At 43.3% G+C, this 25,640-nt stretch overlaps 1 protein-coding gene across 1 annotated transcript in view; it reads right to left on the reverse strand.

Annotated features, from left to right (window-relative positions):
* Window positions 1–4,240: 4,240 nt before the first annotated feature.
* Window positions 4,241–25,640, reverse strand: part of NRP1 (neuropilin 1) — a 129,532-nt gene continuing 108,132 nt past the window's right edge. Inside the window, 6 exon segments of the mRNA XM_075587736.1 lie at window positions 4,241–5,486; window positions 5,489–5,722; window positions 6,814–6,873; window positions 8,837–8,933; window positions 10,705–10,976; window positions 20,507–20,644. Of these exon segments, the coding sequence (XP_075443851.1) occupies window positions 5,389–5,486; window positions 5,489–5,722; window positions 6,814–6,873; window positions 8,837–8,933; window positions 10,705–10,976; window positions 20,507–20,644 (899 nt within the window). The 3' untranslated portion in view covers window positions 4,241–5,388.

Here is a 25,640-nt window from a genome sequence, read left to right on the forward strand (position 1 = left end):
ATCATCTATGTGCTCTTTGGTGAACTTCAGACAGGTCACAATATTCTTTTTAGAGAGCAGTGGTTTCCTCCTGACTATCATTCCATGAACACCATTCTTGCTGTCTTTTTCTGAAAGATGAGTCATCAACACTCACATTAGCCAAGGCGAGAGTGCCCTGCAGATCCTTGGATGTTACTCTAGAGTCTTTGTGACTTCCTCGATGATTTGCTCAGTGGCGCATTTGCCTGAGTCGGCTGTCTCCTTGCTGTCGCCCTCTTACTCTTTTGGAATCCCAGCGTCAAATAACGCTGCGGAAGTCACCAACGTCTAAGGAAACACGACATCATGATGTCATTTGACGCCTTCTGCATCGTCATTTGATGCTGGTATTCCAAAGGAGGAGGAGGGCGGCAGCAAGAAGGCGGCAGGACACATGTAAGTGCCTTCTCATTACGTCTGATAGGCCCGAGAGCACGGCAAAAGCATATGGGGTGGAAATTTTTGCCTCCTTAAGCGCGGGCCTAACGGGAAATCTGACACTGGATTTGCTGGTTTGTTCTTGGAGAGATTTTGGTAGGACGACCGCTCCTGGGTAGAGTGCCTAGGGATTAGAGTGGATTGGTGCATTAGAGTGGATTGGTGGAGCCCCAAAGACTAAGAAATGATTTGTAACCTTATCAAGATTGCTGAGCATCAATAACTGCCTTTCTGAGGTTCTCAGAGATTTAATTTGATCATGGTATTACGTGTTACCACACACCTTTATGGTGAAGACTAAACTCACAAAGTTTCAGATCTTTATATAGGGTGGAACCTCCCAAACTCAGACATGAAGATCTACCTAATTATTTAAATAACCAATTGTAATTATCCCCTTTAATTTAGCTGATAAAAACCAAGGTTTCACTTACTTTTCACATACCCTAACTCTTAATTACCTATTCTTTGTTGAATTCATACATCATTTTGTTTCAAAAGACATGGAATTGGTTAATAAAAACCCTATTGGATATTTAAGAAAAGACTGGTTTTGATTAAAGAAGAGGTCATCATGGGAAAACTATGGAATAATCATTGGGGTTCACAAAGTTTTTCCCGACACTGTGTATATATATGTGTGTGTGTGTGTGTGTGTGTGTGTGTGTGTGTGTGTGTGTATATATATATCTCCATATACCGGTATAGGGTCAGCAAGTCTAGTGAGCAAGGATATCCGTAGTAATTACAACAAAAAAAGCAACATGCATCTTGTACCTGTGTTTAGTGTCTTGTTGGAATCTACAACTATCTCCTAAATGTGCTCCATTAGTATCCTGACTTTCCTACTATAGTGACTGGAACCTTTGGAAGGTGGATATGATTAGGGAGCCACCAAGTTCACTTAACAACCATGTTTAAACTGCTTGCACCACCAGAGGCACCAATGAAGCATACAGTAGTATGACTGACCCCTCAGGCAGTGAAAGTGCTAACTACGGTTGATACACAATAATAAACAACATCAAGTATGAGATATTTTATGAAAATGTTTATTTCAACTGTATCTTTGGAATGTAGTAGTCATAGTTTGGAATTTAAGTTATAGTTCGGTTTTTATGTGATTTTATGCAATTCAATGTCCAAGAATACAAATGTCATTCAAAGTTAAGGCTTCGCTGTTCATTCTGAAACAACATTTTACAAGTGTCATATTGTCATAGAAAATAAAAATTTCTGTAAAAAAATTTGCACAAAATTTTCATGATGGTACAAAACATGAAGCAATAATATACCAGTAAAATGAAATCATTTTACTACAGAAAAAGGTTTTTTTTTTTTAATAGTTTTTGATAAAAGAAAAAAAAAAATATTTTACATTTTAAAAATTATGAAACAATCTAAAACAATATAAATGAACTATTTGTAACACTGCCTTTACAATTGAGCCCCACTGCTGCCAGAGGGGTCTGCAATGCACTGTGATGCTGTGCAATGCATTGCTGGCCCCTTTGGCAGCGGAGGGTTTAATAACGTTATAAACATATAATTTTAAATATAGTTTTCAGTGCAAGATTTTTTTTCCTTTCCTTTTTAAAGATGCAGTATCATTTTTCCTGTGTTCACCTCAATTCATGCAAATATTAGGCCGGCTGCAATACGTAGGGCACAGATGGTGTCTGCTTCCTGCCGTGACCTAACTTTCAAGCCAACTAATAGAAGAAAAAAAAATAGGACAAAATACATAGACCAAAGAAATATACATGATACAAATGCCCAGAAACTTGAATAAAAATCAATTGGTGCCTAATACTAAGTGTGTGCAGTGTAAAAGGTGCTAAGAAAGGGTACCAATGTATCACCCTCTAACTCATCAAAATATTTTTTTATTTAAAATGTTTGAGGATACAGGGTTTTCTTTCAGCCTGAGATTATTCCTCTGGAACCTCTGCAGGGATGACTGGTAGACGGCTATAACATAAAATGGTATGACAATGGCAGAGCATGGGCCTAAGGTGACTGTCTGATCCATTGGTAGCCAACTCCAGTCGTCAAGGGCCACCAACCGGTCAGGTTTTCAGGATATCCCTGCTTCACCACAGGTGGTGCAGTCTTCAACTGAGCCATTGATTGAGTCACCTGTGCTGAAGCAGGAATATCCTGGAACCTGACCTGTTGGTAGCCCTTGAGGACTGACTGCTACCCCTGGTCTGATCCATATTGCCATTAAACAAACTCAGCCAAACTCTCTTCCCAATATATGAGAACTATAAATACAGGACTGGTTGTCCATGTACCCGGCAATACGAATCGGACAGTAACTTTGAGTCATATTTAAGTAGCAGTCTTCTTCCATAAGATAACTTCCGACCCTGGGCGGTACCTGACAGCCCATTCAAGTCAAGAGGCTGATAGCCGTCTTCCCGCGTTTGTTGGTGTCTTACTGTACGACAGAAGTTGTAGACTGCGTAGTTAGTGAGGGCTTTAATCCCTATTCTAGCCTGGATACCTGGAAACAACTTGTTCGTTTATTAGCTAGATGTGTGCAATGGCTTCAGAAATTGTGTGGTTTAAAACTATTTGTCACACACAGGCATGCCAGTTCTGTTTAATGTATATTTCAGACAGTCAGGGAGTATGTAGACCTGTAAATATATTCTGGGATGATATAGCATATCAGACTTGCAGTCCCTTATTTTTCTCCTGCCATTGCCATCCTAATCCCTTCAGAGGGGCTTGTAACTTTTTTTCTGGCGATCTGTAACAGACCTCTTAAAGAAGCAATCCACCCCACCAATTATTATTTTTTAAAGTTTACCTGAGCCAGGGGGACCGAGAGCTGACTTGTGGTCCCCCAACCTCTGAGATATTTGTGTGGGTTTTCTTTTTAGTGCTGGTTTTGACACACAAAAACACCCTTGCAAATACAGCCACAAATAGAAAGTCACAACGTCATCTCCTGATAATGCTGAAACTTTCAACTGGCTGTCACAGTGAGCCCTGACCCATGCTTGGCGATCGGGTATTAGGGGTCCCCAGAAGTGGGGTGGAAACCAAGTAACCACTGGTTCAGGTAAGTAAAAAAGAAAAAGGCAGGACTTCTGCTTTAAGAGGTTAATTTAATCCAGGTGAAACTCCTCGTTCCTTTTTCAAGATGCAGTGAATCCACTTCCCCATTTTAGAAGAACATTTTGTTCCATGCATTTGAATAGAGCCGAGTTCTTCTCCCTTATCAGGAAGCAGTGTCACAGCATACTAAATACATCCCTCTCTTAAATAACACAACTTACTGCTCAGATGCTTTCTTCCTCTACTCTCCAGGAGCAGAGCACACTGAGATTGTTAGGAATGATCCACTTACTATGACTAACAATGAGACATGTAATACACAAAAGTAATAAATAAGATTCCGTTAAGGTGATATGTCATGTGAATAAACTGATCAGAACATCGCTAGACATAAAATATATTGAAACAACAAACCATACATATATTCTTTTATATGTGTCACTGTTCAATCACCTCCACCTATCTTTTAGCTTCTCGCATTATGTGACATTTCCATTATGTAATGCAGTGACCCCTGTGAGATGATCCTACGTAAATATCCAAATTAGTGAATGAAGTTGGCAAGTAGGCATCAAAAATCACAGTGCTGCAAGCAACTGAGAGTGTGGGAGTTTAATAAATGTAACTGCAGTTTCAAACTGGCAAATTTAATAAAGATATAGCCCAATGTTTTAAATGCCAAAATCACCATTGTGTTATTGTTAAAAAAAAATTTTTAAATAATATTATTTTTGCATTTTGGCAAGTGGAAAAATGATACTGACACTTTAACAGATAGCCAAAGTTAGACTTTGTAGGGTAATGTTAGCAATTTCCCTTATTTGCTTTTGAACAAAAGGTTTGGTACGTCCCTCTGCTTTACTCATAAACAAAACTGCATTCTCCTTATTTGACTATGGCAAACACAGTCTACTTACCCAAAGTGAGTATACATTGTTAAATACATTCTACATGAAGGCACAAAACAAAAAAAAATGGGATATTGCAGCTTTTTACAAAAAAGTAATGGACTGACAAAAAAAATGTTTGGAAATGAAAACTCTTCAGCCAAGTGGGCAAATCAGTTTTAGCCCTTGCCTTCCAGAGGCTATATCAAAACATCATCTTAGCCACTGTAGTACAGTTAAAGACAAGGGCTTATATTAAAAACATTGTTGTTATCAGTGAGAACACAGTCAAAACCAATACAAACACAAAAAGGCACTTGAGAGGACATACACTAGCCAGTGCCAATAACACGTACTAAGGGTAGGCACAGCAGTACCCTCTATTGCCAGTTGTATTTGATGATGGTGCATGTACTGTATAGAGGTTTTAAGCAATTTGTTTTAGAACAACACTGAAAAGCAACAATAAAGATTCATTGTGTATAGCTTTGCTTGAAAATAGCTGAAACATTATAGTGGTACTTGTAGGACATCCCAACCATGTGTTGCTTTATACACAGCACAAACATTAATGCACAAACATGGGGAAACGTCGTGCTGCTGTCCTATGATTTGTGGGCACTGACATACAAGGCAGCATACCCACCAAGAGAACCCCACCGAATATACTTTGTGACAGCACCTTGCATCTTGCGCACATCAAAGAAATATCCATAGCAGGAAAACAGAACAAAACCTAACAGAGAATACAAACCATAAAATCGATCATAATTGGTCTCAACACCAGCATTTGATTATTCAAAACAAAACTAACAGAAAAGCCAACTGTACATGATTCAGATTGTATATAGGTTCATAGTTATCAGGTATATTCACTGAAGCTCCTGAGAAAAGCTTGGCTTCGCGTCATCCAACGCACTTTTTTTTTATAGCCTGAACAGTAAAAGATCATCTGTCCCCAGCCACAATTTCCTTAAAAGTCTTTCCTTTTAGTTTTCTCTGCAGCTTTATTCTCTTTTTGCAGCTTCATGCCTCTGAATAGGAATTCTGTGTATTTAGTTTGTCCTTTTTCAACTTTACGCCGTCCACAAGTTCAAAGTTATAATTCTCCAGCGCTGATAAGTTCCTTTCTGACATTCCGTTGTGCCAACAGGCGCAATAAAGGACAACGCCACAGATAGCACCTAACAGTACTCCCAAAGCACTCATTGCTATGATGGTGATGAGAATGGGGTCTAATGTCTTTAGCACGTTTCCTGGCTTCTTCGAGATGCTCTCCTCATCCTCAGCATAGTTAGGTGTGAATCCTGTAATGGGAAAATAATTGCAGGTTTGAGAATGAAAGCACTTGGATAGGTCCTCAGAAGGCCGTTCATTTTTTAATTGCTACTTTAACTCAATTTAATTCGATATTTCTAATGCATATCCCCCAAAGGTGCTCAGCACAGCGCTATCCTGGCATGATCCTTAAAAATAGTGGGTCGTTATATTTTAACGGACGTTTGGCTTATTTGTATGCAAATCATACGGTAATGAGCAGTTTACCCAACAACGCAGATCCTCGGACCTCCGTTAATGTTAGCACATGGGAATAACACTATGATATTTAGCGCCTTCACAAGCCGCCCTCACTCCCATCCAGGCCCTGATTATCAGTGAGTGATTTCTTGGGATAGCCTAAAAACAATGTAATGAGTATAGGACTTAACCCTTTCATTACAAAAAGTTACACGTGTCATACAAGATATATATATTATGGATCATATAAATGTCTGAAACGTCATCAACTGTATTATGGTTTTTAGTGATTGAAGTAAGATGCTTGTGTGAACTAATATGGCATATAATGTAATAATGACTGTATAAAGCATGGGTGCACAATAATGTATATCCATACATACCTCACAATATTAATTCATATATCATTTTATTAGTGTACAATAAAAATAAGGGATATGATTTCCTTCCTTCATTTATTCTAATTGTACATTAATGCAAATGATATATTAATATTGTTGAGGTATGCATGGATATACATTATTGTACACCCATACTTTATAGTCATTATTACATTATATACCATATAATTAAGTGTAAAAATGATACATGCCTCAATAGTATAACAAAATTTGCATCAGCTTTTGGTAACGCACATGAAAATCTCTGTTAATAGCGCTGCCTTAACAACGCACCTTAACGTTTGACCACTGTGCATGCTCAGAAGAATGGACGTTATTTTTGCATCACATTAGCTTTGATAATCCCCGTTAATTAGAAGAAAAATAACGTCTGTTCCCTATTTCGGGAATGTAACATTATTAGGTCAAAATTACCGAAGCTCTGAGGATCAACCCCATAGTTCTTTTGAGGTGAATGTTATCGCAGAGATCATTGTTACCTGTTTGACTGATTTCTGGGTCCTCTTCTATTTGATTTCCAGAATCTCCAGAGTCAGGGTCTAATGAAAAACAAAAGCCATGTCCATTAGAATAAGGACCAGTAATTGGCAACCACATTTGAATTCAATTTTGAACAAGATTCTCATTTACAAATCATAAAACACAAGTTTGATTTTTTTAAACTTGTTATAATTACTTTAATGTTAATCTGACATTTAAAACAAGATGCCTTATTGAATACAGTTAGCAGGAGCAGTCAATCCTAGATGGCAACAAAATGTTTTCATATTGTGGTTTGTAGTTGAATGTGTACCAAGCAAACTCTGTTAATATCATGCTGTCATCAGTAATGTAAAGGTGCTGCTGGCTTATTTGTAAAATAAATAAACACGCAATCCCAGTAATCTCTAACCACAGAACCCACCGCATTTTATATATATATATATATATATATAAAATGCGGTGGGTTATATATATGTATATAAGTGTCAAAAGGAGTGCTACTGAGCGTGGCTAAATGTATACAACACAAGAAAAAAATACTTAATGCAACATCCAATGAGACAAAATACATAGTTAAATACTTCAATGTTGGTATTCTCATGAATAAGGGTGATTTAGTTAAACCCTTTGGCCAAAACGTTATAAGCCTGCAGCCACTTCACGGCATGACCAGTATATGCAGGTCCTAACATCTGAGCGTGGCCAAATGTATACAACAAAAGACAAAAATACTAAATGCTGCTCAGTAGCACTCCTTTTGACACTAATTTATATATATATATAAATATATATAAAATCAAAAAATAAATAGATGATACCGTTCTGTGGCTAACGAAATGCTTTTATTTGTGCGAGCTTTCGCGATACACTGATCTCTTCTTCTCTTGAAGAAGAGATCAGTGTATCTCGAAAGCTCGCACAAATAAAAGCATTTTGTTAGCCACAGAACGGTATCATTTATTTATTTTTTGATTATTGAAGCTCGGCTAACACGGTACTGATACCTCTACATATATATGTGTATATATATATATATATATAGATATATAGATCTATATATCTATATATATATAGATATATATATATCTATATATATCAAATGGAAATATTACTGTATGCTCATTTGCATGTCTTAGACAGGTCTGCAACCCCGCCTTTCACCATTATCACCCAGCACACAGCACTTCCACTGCAGTAAGGGATTCTGGGAAATGACATGCAAATGGTCACACAGTGTCACCTTTTGCTTCAAAACCATTTTTAACATGGTTCCCTATATGCTTAAGCTTGCTGCATGTCACAGCTTTGAGCACAGCCAGGGTTAAGATGCATAGCCAGAAAACCCACCGACAGAAAGCCGTTTTGACCTTAATGGGTCTCATCCATGTGGGGTTGGATAACTGGCTATGCAATGAAGCAATGAGGATCGGGTTTACCACACTTAGTTAAGTTATGGTGGGTAAAAAAAAGTGACAAAAAACCTTCACAGCAAAGCATATAGCAAATGGAAATATTACTGTATGCTCATTTGCATGTCTTAGACAGGTCTGCAACCCCCGCCTTTCACCATTATCACGCAGCACACAGCACTTCCACTGCAGCAAGGGGTTCTTAGAAATGACATGCAAATGGACACCTTTTGCTTCAAAACCATTTTTAACATGGTTCCCTATAGGCTTAAGCTTGCTGCATGGTCACAGCTTTGAACACAAAGTATGTGTTAGTGTTCTTTGTCTTTACTGTGTTCTACAATCAATGAACATACACATCTTAAACAATTAACAATATAATATTAGTACCTGAGACATTTGGCGATAAAGGTCACACGAGTGGGTTATTAAATAAACTTTGATAGTTATTACCAATTATTAACAAACATTTAAATGAATGATTGCTAATGAGCACTTAGCATTATAGGACATTTTAAATGATTGGCCAATAATCCCTGTTTGTTGAACAGAGGTATACTGACTCACAGGCTATATGTTTGTCTCTCTGTAAAGTTGATAGGTCACATACCTTTGCAATTTGCAGATGCAGTATGGCTAGCGATAATAATGTCGTCCACTGCAATTCCGCCAGTATTCCCTTTGCCGATCTTGCCCTCCACGACCACCTATACAAATACATAATATAAATACATTTATACATTTTAAGTGATAATTTGCAAGAATGCATTGAATATAAAAAGGCCTAAACCTTCCCCATTGACCTGGATAACATGATAATATAACCGTGTTCAACAGCAGATTGACCGAATAAACATATAATAAAAGATTGATCAGTAGATTTAAGGGCATCATTGGCATGAGCCAACATCATTTAAATAAAGTGACTTGCTAGAATATAATAGTACTTTCTTACTAAATATTCACCATTGTGTAATTTCATACACGAAAATCACTATTTCCTGTGAGAGTGAGCAGCAGTAATTTAATATACTCAGTAGTACCAGAATAATGTGTCTTGCACCCTTCATCTATATCTATAAATTTGAAATCTTGTTTGTGAGTCCCTGTAGACAATTTGATTGGCCGTCGGTCCGCCCGGCCTCCCACTGCTCATTGGCCGGTGTGTCTTCCCCCCCCCCCAATGTGTCCCTGCCCCCCCCCCCCCGGCTCTCACTCAATTCTGTGTTGCACACACCTCACCCCACCGGCTTTGGCCGCCGGGGGAGGAGGAGAACGAGCGCCGACTCACCCGCGGGAGCGCCGGAGGAGGGGAGGGAGAACTAGCGCCGGAGGAGGGGTGAGAGTGAGTGCCAGGAACGGGGGGAGAGTGAGCACCTCATGTGCTGTTACACTCCGCCCCCCCAGGTCCTACCGAGCACACTCTCCCCCTGGCTTCCCTGCTTGCAGCCAGCGGTGTGGGGGGCGGGAGGCGGCGCCACGCGGTAGACCCGCGCGCCTGCGCTGTTACACTCCCCCTCCTACTGAGCACACTCTCCCCCTGCTTGCAGCCAGCGGTGTGGGGGGCGGGATGAGGGCGCCACGTGGGAGACCAACTGGAGTCCCGGCCCTCTTGCTCCTGCCCGGCCACCGATCGCTCCATGCTGCACTACGGCCGCAGATGGAGGACGGGGCCGGCCAGACCACACCATGGAGTCCCTCTCTTTCCTGAATCCCTTACCTTACATTTTGAGGAGAGGGACATCCAAAACCGCTGCTAGCGAGGACCGGGGGGGTCATGCATGGGGGCGGGGGCAATGATGTGCGGTTCAGGGGGGGGGAAATAATGTGAGGTGCAGTGGGGAGAGACAGATGTGGGGTGCAGGGGGGGTGGACAGTGATGTGGGGTGCAGGGGGGGTGGACAGTGATGTGGGGTGCAGGGGGTGGAGAGTCATGTGGGATGCAGGGGGGTGGAGAGCGATGTGGGGTGCAGGGGGGTGGAGAGCGATGTGGGGTGCAGGGGGGTGGAGAGCGATGTGGGGTGCAGGGGGATGGAGAGTGATGTGGGGTGCAGGGGGGGAGAGTGATGTGGAGTGCAGGGGGGCAGTTTTGTGGGGTGCAGGGTGGTGGAGAGTGATGTGGGGTGCAGGGGGGAGAGTGATGTGGGGTGCAGGGGGGCAGTTTTGTGGGGTGCAGGGTGGTGGACAGTCATGTGGGGTGCAGGGAGGAGAGACTGCACCTGTGAAGGGGGGTAAATCCCAGGCAATGACGGGTATATCAGCTAGTTTATATTAAAATGTAAATGTACACATCTACAAAATACATTACTAGCAATGGATAAAAGCACCAGAGTATGTACATCCACCAATTGCTTTGAATGACAGCAATAAGCGCTATTAGTGTATAAATATAATCAATACAGCGTGTCTGCTCCATTTCCAGAGGCACTAAAGGGTTAATAAAGGATATATCACAATGCTTTAGTGACTGAACTATACCTGATAATGCTTTAATGACTTGTGTAGTAGGACATGGGCTTCTTTCCACTGGTCGCCCTGATGTCCACTAACTGTCCACAGGGTCTGATCAAAGTCTTCTTGCCTCTTGTACTTCAGTTTGATGCTCAAAGTACCAACGTGGGGACCAGACATGTGGTACCAGAAGGTCATGCAGTGGGCAGTGTTATGGGAAGAGACCTCAGGACTCAGTAGACGGGCAATTTTGCCTCTGTCATTTTCATCAGCTTCAGAATAAATGAAGTTGCCGTCTCCTGATAAGAAAATTACATTGTATTATTAGAATTTTAGTAAAAATGCATTATAATGGGGTTTTATTAAAAGAGGCAGCAATTCACACAGCCCTGCACACAGCACTGCACACAGCACTGCACACAGCACTGCACACAGCACAGCACACAGCACTGCACACAGCACTGCACACAGCACTGCACACAGCACACAGCACTGCACACAGCACAGCACACAGCACTGCACACAGCACTGCACACAGCACTACTACACACAGCACAGCACACAGTACTACACACAGTACTACACACAGTATCATAAAATAGGCATAATGAGCCCCAGTCACAAACAGCCCAGAATCTAATTATTGAAGTCTGCGATCCTCCAAGCTCTGCTAAGACAGGGCTCATAACAAGACGTTACCTAAAACAGCAACGGACATTACAGTATGTTCCCTTATGATGTCCTCAGAGCTAATTATAAAAAAGAAAATTCTGAAGTGAACTACATCTTGTTTGTCTCAAAGCTGCAGTTCAAGCAATATCCTTTTTTTTTTTTTTGAAGTGAAACTTCCTTAGTGGCACTTCATTCGTGATGGGGCAAAAATGGATTGTGGAGACAGAAATGAAACGGATGTGACGTCAGTGCTGGCAGTTGAGGCCGGGCTGTGTTCTGGCTCAGCCCGACCCCAACACTGACATCACACCCGCTCCACAAATCAGATGCGGCGGCGGCGGCGGCGATAGCCCCTAATCGCTCCCCCCCCCCCCGAGCCCCCCCCCCCACACATCGTGACATATGCGGCGCTGCCTAACGCCGCCGCCCGTACCCCGCCGTTCCCCGCCCATTGATATGCTGCGCATGCCCGGTAGTCATGGCGACGCTCGAGACGCCATGACTCTCCTCACAGGGACACTGAAGCCCACACTGCTCCCCGGGGCTCTATGCAGGCACTGATCTCCTGCGGCCTCTCCTCCCGGTGCATGCCCCGGCCGAGGCATAGAACTGCTCCTGCTCCGGTAACGGGGGGGGGAGGATGGAGGTGATGAGTGCGCTGCGTCCCCCACGTCCCCCACAGCACCATCAGAAGCCTCCGAGTCGGCTCCAGCTGACGATGACGCGCTTCTCCCTCTCCCCCCGCCGACACTGCCTCCATCTCCTCTGTGCCGCGATCTGGTAGGAATGGGGGGAGGGGGGGGCGGGGGGGCGGACTGCTGAAAGGGTCTGGGTGCAGGGAAAGGATAAGGGTGCTGGGGGGAGGACAAGTGTGCTGGGGAGAGTCAGGAGAGAGGGGGGCAGGACACACACACACACATACATACACACTGACACATACACACATACTGACTCACATACACACACACTGACTCACATACACACACACACACATACACACTGACTGACACACACACACACACTGACACACACCCCCACACACTGACTGACCCCCCCCACACACTGACTGACCCCCCCCCACCCCCCGACTGACCCACCCCCCCCCCCCACACACTGACTGACCCACCCACCCCCCCCCCACACACTGACTGACCCACCCACCCCCCCCCACACACTGACTGACTCAACCCCCCCCCCCCACACACTGACTGACCCCCCCCCCACACACACTGACTGACCCCCCCCCACACACTGACTGACCCCCCCCACCCCCCCACACAGTGACTGACCCACCCACCCCCCCCACACACTGACTGACCCACCCACCCCCACACACTGACTGACCCACGCACCCCCCCCACACACTGACTGACCCACCCCCCCCACACACTGACTGACCCACCCACACCCCCCCCACACACACACTGACTGACCCACCCACCCACCCCACACACTGACTGACCCACCCACACCCCCCCCCCACACTGACTGACCCACACCCCCCCACTGACTAACTGACCCACCCACACCTCCCCGCACACTGACTGACTGACCCACCCACACCTCCCCGCACACTGACTGACTGACAGACCCACCCACACCTCCCCGCACACTGTCTGACTGACCCACCCACACCTCCCCGCACACTGACTGACTGACCCACCCACCCACACTTCCCCGCACACTGACTGACTGACCCACCCACACCTCCCCGCATACTGACTAACTGACCCACCCACACCTCCCCGCACACTGACTGACTGACCCACCCACACCTCCCCGCACACTGACTGACTGACCCACCCACACCTCCCCGCACACTGACTGACTGACCCACCCACACCTCCCCGCACACTGACTGACTGACCCACCCACACCTCCCCACACACTGACTGACTGACCCACCCACCCACACTTCCCCGCACACTGACTGACTGACCCACCCACACCTCCCCGCACACTGACTGACTGACCCACCCCCCCACACTTCCCCGCACACTGACTGACTGACCCACCCACACCTCCCCGCATACTGACTAACTGACCCACCCACACCTCCCCGCACACTGACTGACTGACCCACCCACACCTCCCCGCACACTGACTGACTGACCCACCCACACCTCCCCGCACACTGACTGACTGACCCACCCACACCTCCCCGCACACTGACTGACTGACCCACCCACACCTCCCCGCACACTGACTGACTGACCCACCCACCCACACTTCCCCGCACACTGACTGACTGACTGACTGACCCACCCACACCTCCCCGCACACTGACTGACTGACCCACCCACCCACACTTCCCCGCACACTGACTGACTGACCCACCCACACCTCCCCACACACTGACTGACTGACCCACCCCTCCCCGCACACTGACTGACTCACCCACACCTCCCCACACACTGACTGACTGACCCACCCCTCCCCGCACACTGACTGACTCACCCACCCCTCCCCGCACACTGACTGACTCACCCCCCCGCACACTCTGACCCACCCACACACCCCCACACACTGACTGACACACACACTGACTGACACACACACTGACTTAATCATACACACTGACACAAATACACATACATACTGACTGACACACATACACACACACACACACACACACACACACACACACACACACACACACACACACACACACACACACACACACACACACACACACACACACTGACTGACACACACACTGACTGACTGACTGACTGACATACACACACACACACACTGACTGACTGACTGACTGACTGACTGACTGACATACACACACACTGACACACATACACACAAGGAATTCACACTTAGTGCAAATAGCTAATACATGGGATGTGTGCCGAGCACGCGCATTCTAAGTCAAATTTATTTGCGTTTTGTAACTGAAATTGTATTTTGATTTTTAATTAAAACATCACCAACACAAATACAATTTCTGTGACAAAAGTCAAAGAAGTTTCACTTACTATGCGCGTGCACAGCACACACAGCTTTTTTTTTTAATAAATCAGTTCTGTACTATGAGAAAATACTTGTAGCATTTTTAAAAAAACAAAACAATTTTAAAGACATTTTTAATGTATTCTAATGTGACAAGCATTTTTGTTTCTATAGAAACCATTTACAAAGTCACATCCTCTTCTGAGACAGGCTCTGGCTCGAGCCCTGCCCACTCTCTAGCAGTGCACCAATTGTATCTAGTGCCTGCCTGGTCACATGATCTTCCACACACAACTTTAAATCCTGGGTTCTCTTTTGCAGCACTGATAGTGATATAAAGAACCCCCCGAGCCGAATATTCAGCGATCGATTATAAGAAAACAGATCGAACGGCAACTTCGCTAATCACTTGTCAGTGTGCAGATTGTATTGATGCACATACTGAATGGAAAACCACTTTTTTTTTTTTAAATGACGGCTTGAACTGCAGCTTTAACGTTGCGTTATTGTAGCATAACATAACAATGTGAGGGTAAGTACGTCCTAGAGCAGGGGTGGGAAACTCTAGTCCTCAAGGGCCACCAACAGATAAGGTTTTCAGGATATCCCTGCTTCAGCACAGGTGGCTCAGTCTTTGAGTGAGCCACTGGTTGAGTCACTTGTGCTGAAGCGGGGATATCTTAAAAACCTGACCTGCTGGTAGCCCTTGAGGACTGGAGTTGACCACTCCTGCTCTAGCATTACTCTCAACCAGATTCTGTAATAGGTCTTTAGCTCGCGTTGGGAACGAGAGGACCAGAAATAACGCTGGGAAACGACCCGATATCAGGTAAATCATGACTAAGTGTGGTGTTACTCCCATCCGACCCTATAAAAGCCCTATCTTAGGATCTGGATGGATGTAAAGTCAAACTTGTTTATGACAATAACAGTCTTTAATGGATATTCAGGGTTATGATAGTGCATCATTTGCATCTCATTATTATAATCGACCCGTTTTAGTTAACACTCTGCTCTTTATAGTAGAAAACATAAGGACTTACGTTTTATTATAACAATCCAGTCAAGAAGTATCTATAATAGTGTGGCACAAGGGATCTTCTTCTGATATTCCCATAATATAGATCCTAGCCAGCACCTCCTCATCCACTTGAAATAAGTATTATATACTTATACATTTGTGACGCAGGATTACTCCTTCTCTTTCATTTAGCGGAATACATGGCTAAACATTATGTAATTGTCCTTCAAATACTCACTGTTAGTTTTAACGCAGCGCTAATTTAGGCTAACAGAGCTTTTTTGGATCTGGGCCATAGAGAGATAGATGACCTATGTAAGGCTCATATAAGGTGACTAAAGGTAGCTGCAGCAAGACTCAAACCCACATTATATATTCAAGATTATATGTTCATTAGTATGCGCACCTTTTTTTTACTACAAAACGTACATTTTAACCCATATGGTGCACTAGTCCTGTTCCCAGAGTGGCACAAGAGGCAGCACCATTGAGGCCTTTATGCTGTCCTCAGAACACTACATGACTTTCTTCCACTGTAGATGCTGATAACGTCTGTAGATCTCTGAGAGCCACAGAAGTGATTTCAACAGAGTACAGTATGAAGTGAGTGGAGAGCGCGATCCTAGACTATATGATCACAGTTATAGCAATTACATAGATACCACTCCGGAGCCAGAATGGTTGTGTGCTGCCAGATATTCTGCAAATGGAATGGATTAAAACCCTGCTCCCACTTTTATGGTTCAAAATGGTTCTTTCATAAAAACTGGGCATTCCTTATAAAATTCACACTGGGATCACCTTTGAGTCCCCAACAAAAATTATTTCACAACAGTGTTTAGCAGAATTTGAAACCTGCTGGGCGGTTTAACATATGTGTGAGCAATCAATTTATTTCATAGATAAACATACTTTTTTTTTAATCACCTAAGTGGGGTTAGGGCGTGAAAGCCATCTTCATTATTGGTATTGTAGGACCAGGCAGGCAGATCCGCAACTGCAGTTATTTGAGGTACCTAGTGATGGGTTCTGAAGTTTCAAACAAATCTTTGAAGGGCCGGATATCTGTAGATGAATGTTGCTATATTTTGAGTAATGGTGTGTACAGTGAATGGTTCATCTGCTTTCTTATGCATAAATCAGACACACTGCATTAAATAACACTGGGGCTTTAAAGCTCTGCTGACAAGCGTGTCTTATTTTACTCTTGATTAGCAATGTTTAACAGAGGAACAATCTATTTTCTGCTTAGCTGCAGCACTGGGGTATGGCTCACAGTCCAAACTGATGAGCTCTCAGCTGTTCAAGTAGATTAGATCATGTTATATTAGTAGCTGAAGTAATCAAAGAAAATGTTCATTTGCTGCTTGCTGCCCATCAAACAATAGGGAAAGAAAACAAACTGCAATGCAAGACATTTAAAATAGCTGTGAACACGGCACAACTTTTTGGGGCATGATTGTTTTTTTTTTTTCATATTCTGGAGCAAGCGATGTGCCAGGGCAGGATATTTAACGCAAAGGGTTTTTTTTGTGAAAGGGTTAAAAAAATATTTGTGGTATGTGTACTTTTTTAGTTAAAACCGAAGAACCCGGAATCTCCATTGAATTAATTAGTCTTATCTATGGACATTTGAAGTCATTCCTTGCTCCTGGTGTTGTCAAATAAAAGAAGTGTGGTTGCAACTTTACATTTAAATGCAGTTTGATTAAAGATGACGATGTACAAAAGGGAAATAATTCAACACTAAGAGAAGGAAGGGAGAGCAAACCATAAGAATCATTTTATATAAATAGTAGAGAACCTTAAAAGCAAAGGGACTAAGCTTTAACACGTTTTAACTCCCATTCATTTGAAAGGGAGTTAGGGCGGATTAAAGTGTAGCACCATTTAGTGAATATAGGCCTAAAGGTGTGTAAAACCTTCCACACATTGTATGTGTAGCGGGGTACCCCCTGGCTACTAAATCTACCCAATGGTCTGGCAGTAAACCCTGGTGTGCACAGGTTTGCCATTAGTTATCATGGGGTTTCCCCCCTTCATCCTTTAGTGCAGCGCTTGAGTGACAGCAGGGGATGGCATATCGTGTTGGGGCTGGGCCAACGGGATGCCCGCCCTCTGGCTGTACTTAAGGGCTGGACTGCCCTAAAGTTAGTTGGTTGTCCTTCCCCATGAGGAAGGCAGGTCACGAGTGGGAACCGTTCCCAGAGATTGGGGCATTCCCATGCGCTCTTCCCTCCGGGGAGGAGTAGAGTGACTGTGCCTCTGCCAGGGAGGTGGGGTAGAGCTAGGACGGCTGCAGGTGCCCTGGGCCCGTAGTGACTGTCCAGGGACTATCTCCGGTGATACCCGAGATAAGAGATCCGGCCGGTGACTGCTGAGTACCTGTATTACTGCACTATGAGTAGTTATAAACCCGTTCCTGTTTTGCAATATACCTCCTGCCTGGTGTGTGATCTAATTGGGGGGAGAGTTACAGTTCTTCCGTGGGAGATCATCTCCCTTTCCCTGGAGCCTACGGCAGATGGAGGCGCTGCACTGCTAAGTATTACGTGGGGTATGGACCCCAGATGCCTGTTCCTGTGTCCCAAAGTCACCGCGGACGACTCAGCCCTCTTGTTACCAGCAGGTATGCACCACATACACCGTGTAATGGCCCCGATATGCAATTTGGGGGGGTTGGGGGGGAGGGGAGGGAAGAAGGGGGAGGGGGGAGGAAACACCGTTACATATGTTATTGCATTTGCATCATGGCTGGGATATGTGGGCAAAATGCACTTTCGATCCATCCTTAGCTGCAGAGGCATCAAGCCCACATCTTATAGTTATCAATCAGCCCATTTGATGTCTGAGGGTTCATGAATCCATTGCTTTGCTGGACCCCTCAGCATTGAAAAGGCTGCAATGTGATTCAAGCCCCTCTGATACTAAAAGGCTAAGCAGGCTAATGTTATGCTGCCCCCCCCACCCCCCCCACTAATAATAGAAATCCAGATGGAAAGAGTTTGTTTTTAAATGTCTAAGCAAATGAAACACAGATGAAGAAAGAATAAAGAAGAATAACCAATATTTCAGGAGTTGATACTTTCCCCGGCCTACCATTGTCTGTGTACCAAGTGCAAGAAATTCAATGACCATTTTTCATCTAGAAGATTAGGTTCAAGATGAATGTATAGATTTCTAAAGGGGATCATTCTCTCTGTGTGTCTGCGGCCGCCACTGCCCAGTAGTTTAAACAGTTTGGCTAAATATGGGATCGATCTCAGAAGCTGCTGATTGCAAACAAGCTGCACAATCAATACATAAGCTCTTCAATTAATTTCTTCTGAGTTTAATCAAAGTCCTCCTTTATCTGAGTATATACAAATGAACAAAGAATTACTGAATACAACGTAGCCAGGACCAACATGTTTATAGGGCACAAAGATTACCTGATCTTAAATCATACTTATTTTAGACGTGAGTACCATTTGACTCCTTGAACTGTTTGTTTTCTAAATAATTTTCATATTTCTGTCTACGCGCCACTTTCCTTTCCTTCAGAAACCACCTTCAATAAATACAGAAGACTATTTGCGTACGGCAAACAAACTTTCTCAAACATGCATTTCCTCTGCCATATTTCTGTCATTATGTCGAGATACAATACATTTACATTAAAAGAGCAGATGCTCCCACAAAGACATTCTTCCTCTAGGTGGGGGTGCAGGGGTTCTCTGAAGCTGAATCACGTTAATCTCAGCTCCGGGGACCCCCCGCTCCCCCAGATACATAGCTCCATAGGGGGTGCCAGTAGCAGCTCTGCAGGTTTAAATGTCCTGGTCACATGGGGCCAATAGCAAGCCGCAAGGCAGGCGTGACACGAGAGCTTTAAATACGCCATTTCGATAGCCCCATATAACCCAGTCGGGGCTGCTGCCAATACCCTCTACAGAGGTAATTATCTCGGGAAGCAGGGGGTCTCCAGAGCTAAAATTAACGTAGTTCAGTTCCGGAGACCCTCTGCTTCAATCCTGTAACACGGGGGGAAAAAAATTCAAAAAGGAAAGCAGGATAACGGCTACTTTGAAGCAGCAAAACCTTTTTTAATGTACATGAACTGAGCTGAGCCGTGGTACTACGGGGATCCCCGGCTTGCAAGATATTGGTGGTTTTGTGTGTGTTTGTTTGGCAAACAACAAAAATAAAATATGCCACGTGGTAACCAACAGAAAGTCGCAACGTTATCGCCCAATGACTTGGCAGCTTTCTATTGGCCGAAGGGCAAGGCTAACACCTGGCAGCCATATTTTATGCACCGGGCATGTATTCTTGCCCAATGGAGCAACTGCCTCTATCTTGGAAACTAGGGCCCCCCAGTGGTTGGGTACCACGGATCGACTCTGAAGATCCCCCAAGATGAGGTAATATTTATTTAAAAAAAAATTAAAACTCCCACCCAACAAGAAGAAAAGGAAAAACACAGAAAGCCCATTTAACCCTTTCCAACCCAATTGGTTGAGGATGCTTTAGCAAAGAAGAGGACAGTTGGGATTTCTTTCCTTGAGAAGAATTTAAAAAAAATCTCACATATCTCAAGCTGCTTGTACAAGTGTCAAAGAGTCACAATAAAGTGGAGACTTTTGCAGTACGTAAAGTTGGCACAATCTTTCTATGAGGCTGTGCTGTAAACAATCAACCCCTTTGTGCCAACTGGGCTTTCAATACATGTTTATGGGAATGATAGCACAATTAATGTTTTTTTTTTCTTCAAACTGACGCTGTTTCGCTTCTTAACCCATTGGCTGCTGGAAGACTGAGTGCCGCCAGTTTTCCGAAATTGTGACCACGTCATCACGTAGTCGCAACCGGCCCCTCCCGTGACATGAACGGAAGTGGAGGTGGCATCACGGCCATTCAAATGGCGTTCACTGCTTCGGAAGGAGCAGTGAATGTGATCCTCCCCCCCAAAACAAGTAGTATGATGTTCCCTGTACATCATAAGGGGCGTTTGGTGTGCCAGCCCTCCAAAATGTACAAGGAGCGTCATATTGGCAGGCTAAGGGTTAAAATCCAGGAAAAAACCTACTATAATACAAGTAATACCCTCTACATAATAATAACAATGAATCCTTTGCTTCACCATGACAGGGCCAGAAACATTACTTAAAACACATTATTGGATGTCACGTTTACCTGTGTGATCCTGGACCGGTCCAGTTTTGCTGTTCAGAACGGCCCACTTCAGGCCTCCACTGTTGTCATGTTCCCATTGACATGTGGTCTTCTGTGATCCCCAGCCAAATTCGCAGCTAAGATCAAACTGGGACAGGTCTACAGAGGCACAGAATAAAAGAAAATGGAAAAATAAAATCCCATGCAATGTCTGCTGCACCCTTTCTACCATATGGTCAGCTTCAAGCAGCAATGCCACTTACACAGCCTCCCCTCCCCTCCACCCCACTATTGCATTAGCTTCTTCTCTGTCAGAAGCAACAAAATGACAAGGAATGGGTTAACGCAAGGGTGCTCAACTCCAGTCTTCAAAAAAACCCCTCCCCAACCAACAGGTCAGGTTTTTAGGATATCCCAGCTTCAGCATAGGTGGCTCAATCAGACTGAGCCACTGATTGAGCCACCTGTGCTGAAGCAGGGACTGATTGAGCCACCTGTGCTGAAGCTGGGATATCCTGAAAACCTGACCTGGCTGGTGGTGAGGGGTGGGGGCTGGAAGTCTTGGGGACTGGAGTTAAGCACCCCTGGGTTACGGGTTAAGTAATAATACAAGAATATCATATATCTGTGGCTCAACTCAAGATACAATTGAATCCTGCAGAATGACCTGTGCACGCACGGGGGACATTGGAAGGCTGACAACTAATAGCCAGATGTTTCAGGGGTCTGTATTGCTGGCCTTGGCGAGGTATCTCCCAGTAGTTTCCAATAGTTTCTCCTACACTGCCATTTGTCAAGTGCCGTTTCATTAATTTCGGGTTGTTATACCTTTTGATGCACCAGCCTGATTCCTTTGTGAAATTCAAGGCCCACCTGAAGTCCTTCAGTGCAGGAGGGGCCAGCCATGAAAGTGCATTCATTTTTATCCTAAACACCATTAGACAGTGAATGGGGGAATGTACTCAATATGTTGCAGAGTAACAAGTTTTTTTTAATTTCATTTAGCTTATTAAACTCAATTTGAAACAGAAACTCCACAGTGAGAAGTTCTGGTGCGGTCAAACCAAGGGGAATGTCAGGCCGCGGATATCCTTGTAGTGAGTGTGTTACACGAAGAGACCCACTAGGTGGCACTGTGAGCAAAGCATCAGAGTTTAAAATGGCACAGAGCCATTGCTGGGCTTCAGAACAAGATTCCTTCCAAGCAAAGAAGCACCATTAACCATTAGCTGACATTACGAGGTCCTATTAAGTTTTGTGCTTTTATTACTGGCTTCCCAAAAGGTTTCTAGAACGTAACAGCTTTTTTTCCTCCCTATGGTTTTAGGAATATGAAAAGAAGGGTGTATGAGAGAGATAACGCTAATCTTGTTGATTTTTCTGACCTCTGCAGTCCCTCGCTAGACATCCTCTCAACTCACAGGCTGCTACATTGTGCCCAAGGAAGGAAGTACCCGCCTAAAGCAACGAAAACATTTTCTTCCAGGAATCTTGGCGTTCACAACAAGTCATATAAAAAAGGTCTTTAAAAGGAGACATCCTTCCCCTGCTATTGCATAGTTTTTAAAGCGATGTATTATTCTCTGTTTCCTACTTATTGTAAAAATGGCATCCTCAGACACAATGTATGCGCTAATCTCAGGGTCAGATTGAGGTAATTCACAATAAATCCGGAGGAAACATTTTAATAGTGTATATACCAACATAGGTACTAAAGTGCAAGACCTGAAATGATACTAAGGCTACGCTTTTAGTGCCGGCGACGGTGACATCAGGCTGCGGTCTCTGGAAAAATCAAATTGAGATGACTTCCACTGAGCCGTCGCTCCGCGCTTACTATAAGCGCACGCGACAACGGCAATGCATTTGTGTTTATGCAACGTCGCGTTGCTGTCACCGTCACCGGCCCTATAAGTGCAGCCTATCGCTTCTGCTTCTCTTTCTGAGATTGCCCCAACCCCTTCAGGCTTTCTTGCCATTATGGAAGGGCACGCGGTTTTCTGGCGTATTCTTGTACTATAATAGCGATTACATGGGTGTGGGGCCAGTATGTTTACTGATGCTTTGTGCCCCTAGCCGGACTATTTTAGTGGGGGGAGTTTAGGGCAACAGAGCAACAACATCTTTTTTTTTTAGGTATTACCAAGAAAATCAATTTGGCGATTATAAAATGATTAGTAATGGAGTGGAACAATAACTGGGAGCGGATACATACGTTTTATTTTTCTATTACATTTAAAAGAAGAATTCGTTGTTGAATATTGCATATAATTAGAATTTTTTTTAATTTCAGAACCTTCTGTCCCTACAAAAACATATCTGGCCTCTTGATACAGTTTTTTTGTCAAAACAGGAGTTAATGCAACATTTTTATTAAACAAAATGTGACACTGTCCATTTTTTGTTGCAGAAAAAGCACTGGATGCACAGGACAGGTTCCCAGTTTTATATGTCGTTTTATTTATTATTGTTGTGAGATTTCATTCACCACTCCAGAAGCTTAATAAAAGATGAAAGATATTAATGTTTCACATCTGAGAGATTTTAACATTCAGCCACTATTGGCCTCCCCCAAGATTGCACTTTTAACCCTAATAACACATGACAATCGTTCTGTACACAGCAGGTGTCTGCAAAAATGCAACTGGCCAACTTGTTGAGTAAATATTGACACATCGGCTGTTAATATATGACTTTGAAGGTTGTGCTAATGAGAACATGGGAACAGCTAAGGAAAATGTGTATGGACTAAATACTTAGGGCTCAGTCCCGCGTTCTCAGTTCAAAAGGGGCAGTCTCTCTTGGGGTCAAAATGGACTTGGTACATTGGCATGCTTCATAGATTTAATATACAGGAGGTGATTGACACTATTTTTAACTAAACACTTTAAAGATTTTAATAATATTTTTAAACTTTTACTGTCTTGGGCTTTTAGACCGCTGTGTATACAGGAAAGGGCTGATGAAGACTTTTGCTATTTTGTTGTTTGGTTTGGCTAATGATGTAAGGATAATTAGTGGAAAGATACTGGGGCAGAACAATACCAGATAAGCTTGTAATTCAACAGATCCTGAGAAAACAGAAGCATACTGTTTATTTTGTTTTACAAAACAAGCCAAAAAGTGAAAAATTGACGTTAAGGGTGATTTCATTTTTCTTGGAAAGCCAATTGCATTGATACATTGTTTAAAAAAAGCTTTATTTTTTGCTTGTTTTCTGTTTTTATCCGAGTATCAATGTGATCTCCTACAGCTGTAAATGTTTTGATTCTGGTTTGATTTATACTAAAGGTAAGTCAATGCATTACATTGTGTGCAGCAATGAGTCATGTGAAGTGCTGTATAAGGATAATGTATATTAAAAGAATAGATGCTACTGTATTACACAAGGCATTGAACTGTATACAGGTGGTCCTCGCTAGATGAGGGTACGTTATCCGTCGAACGGATTATCCGATGCCAGATAATGCATGACGCAGAACGCATTATCCGACGCTCACCGACGCGGATTAACATTGGATCTGCAATCAGATGGTTCACTGTCCGACGCAAGTTTGTGGGACGGATTCCGGTGGATAACCGAGGACCGCCTGTAAAATAGTTGCTGCATTTATTTATTTTACAGCTCAACCCCGTTATAACGCGATCCGTTACAACGCGAAGCCGCTTATAACGTGATGCAAGCGCGGCTCCCAATTTTCGTATATTTATGAATACTTTACAACACGATTATTGGTATCTTAAATACTTTATTGTACAATGCATACAATTGTACATTATTTCTAACGCGATCCGCTTATAGCGCGATGTGATTCTTTGGACCCCAAGCCCAGCGTTATAAGGGGGATGTGCTGTATTATGTACACTAGGGTTAGGAGAAAAATGGGCACACCTTCATTTTTGAACGAATATCAGACATACACGCACAATATCTTCACAAAAATATCAACATTTGTAAACATTGACAAGTGTCCCTATTAAATTCAGTTATTAAAATGACTTCCAAAATAGGCCTTCTCTTACTTTCAGCGAATAAAAATTTGCAACTGGTAAAAAAAAACAAAAGTAAGGTGGGACTGGGAAAACCCTCGCACATCTCGGAGAGGCACCCAACTAGCCATGTATAAAAGTGCTATGTAATGAACTGTATGTAATGTTGGTAATTTTACTTGTCTTAATGGTCCAACTAAAAAGGACACAAACATGACATTCTGAGAGAAAATGTTAAAGAGGTTGTTGTATGGATAAGTGATTTTTATTTAATGCAACTCCAGTACTGCATCTGTAGATAAACTTGACTGAAGCTTTAAAGCAGAAAAACGTCTTACTCTGCAACATTCATTGTTTTGCTAAACATTCTAAAAATGCCAAGTCCATATGAGCCTCCCACTCTGCTTAATTACATGAGATAAATACTCCTTCGTCAAGCCTAGAAGACTCCCGGACACCTTCAAGACAGATTTGTGCTATATTCATGCTACATGAAGATCCATGTTTTTTTTAAACCCCTCCAGTCTGTTTTGAACCTCTTCAGAACAAAAAAGTTGTGTCAAAGACATTTTGGCCCATATTTACTATGCAGTGTTATGCCATAAGACACCTTCTGGAGACACTTGAATGGACCATAAGGTGTCTACTGGTGATGGAAGGAATCTTATGGAGTAGTATTACTTAGTAAATATGGGCCTTTGTCTCCAAGATCATGTAGTTAGTATTACAGTGATAGCATCCCAAGAGCATCACGTGCACTGTAACAGCAGATTGATATTCCCAGAACAGCACAAGGTCCATCCACACATATTTGTAATGGGAAAGCACTAGAGGGGTTGAACGTGTTTTCTCTTTTACCACCCTATTCAAAATGGTAAGACGTGGGAAATGTACAGTTAACAATGTAGCAAATTCCATTCACTTAAACCGAAGTCACTGCACATTACAAAACACAACTCAGTGACCAAAGGGGTCACTAAAAAGTCCCTGCAAGCTGCACTCATTACATAGTATAATATAGTATACATAAAGTACCAGTATATTGACTAGTACCAATAGTTTGAGGGTATATACACGAACCGAATGGGAAGGTCCCACACAACCTAAACTATGACATGACAAACAAATTTATTACACAATAAAATCTGACGAAATGCATAAAATA

The sequence above is a fragment of the Ascaphus truei genome, chromosome 2 (genome assembly GCF_040206685.1).
Source record: "Ascaphus truei isolate aAscTru1 chromosome 2, aAscTru1.hap1, whole genome shotgun sequence".
NCBI lineage: Eukaryota > Metazoa > Chordata > Amphibia > Anura > Ascaphidae > Ascaphus > Ascaphus truei.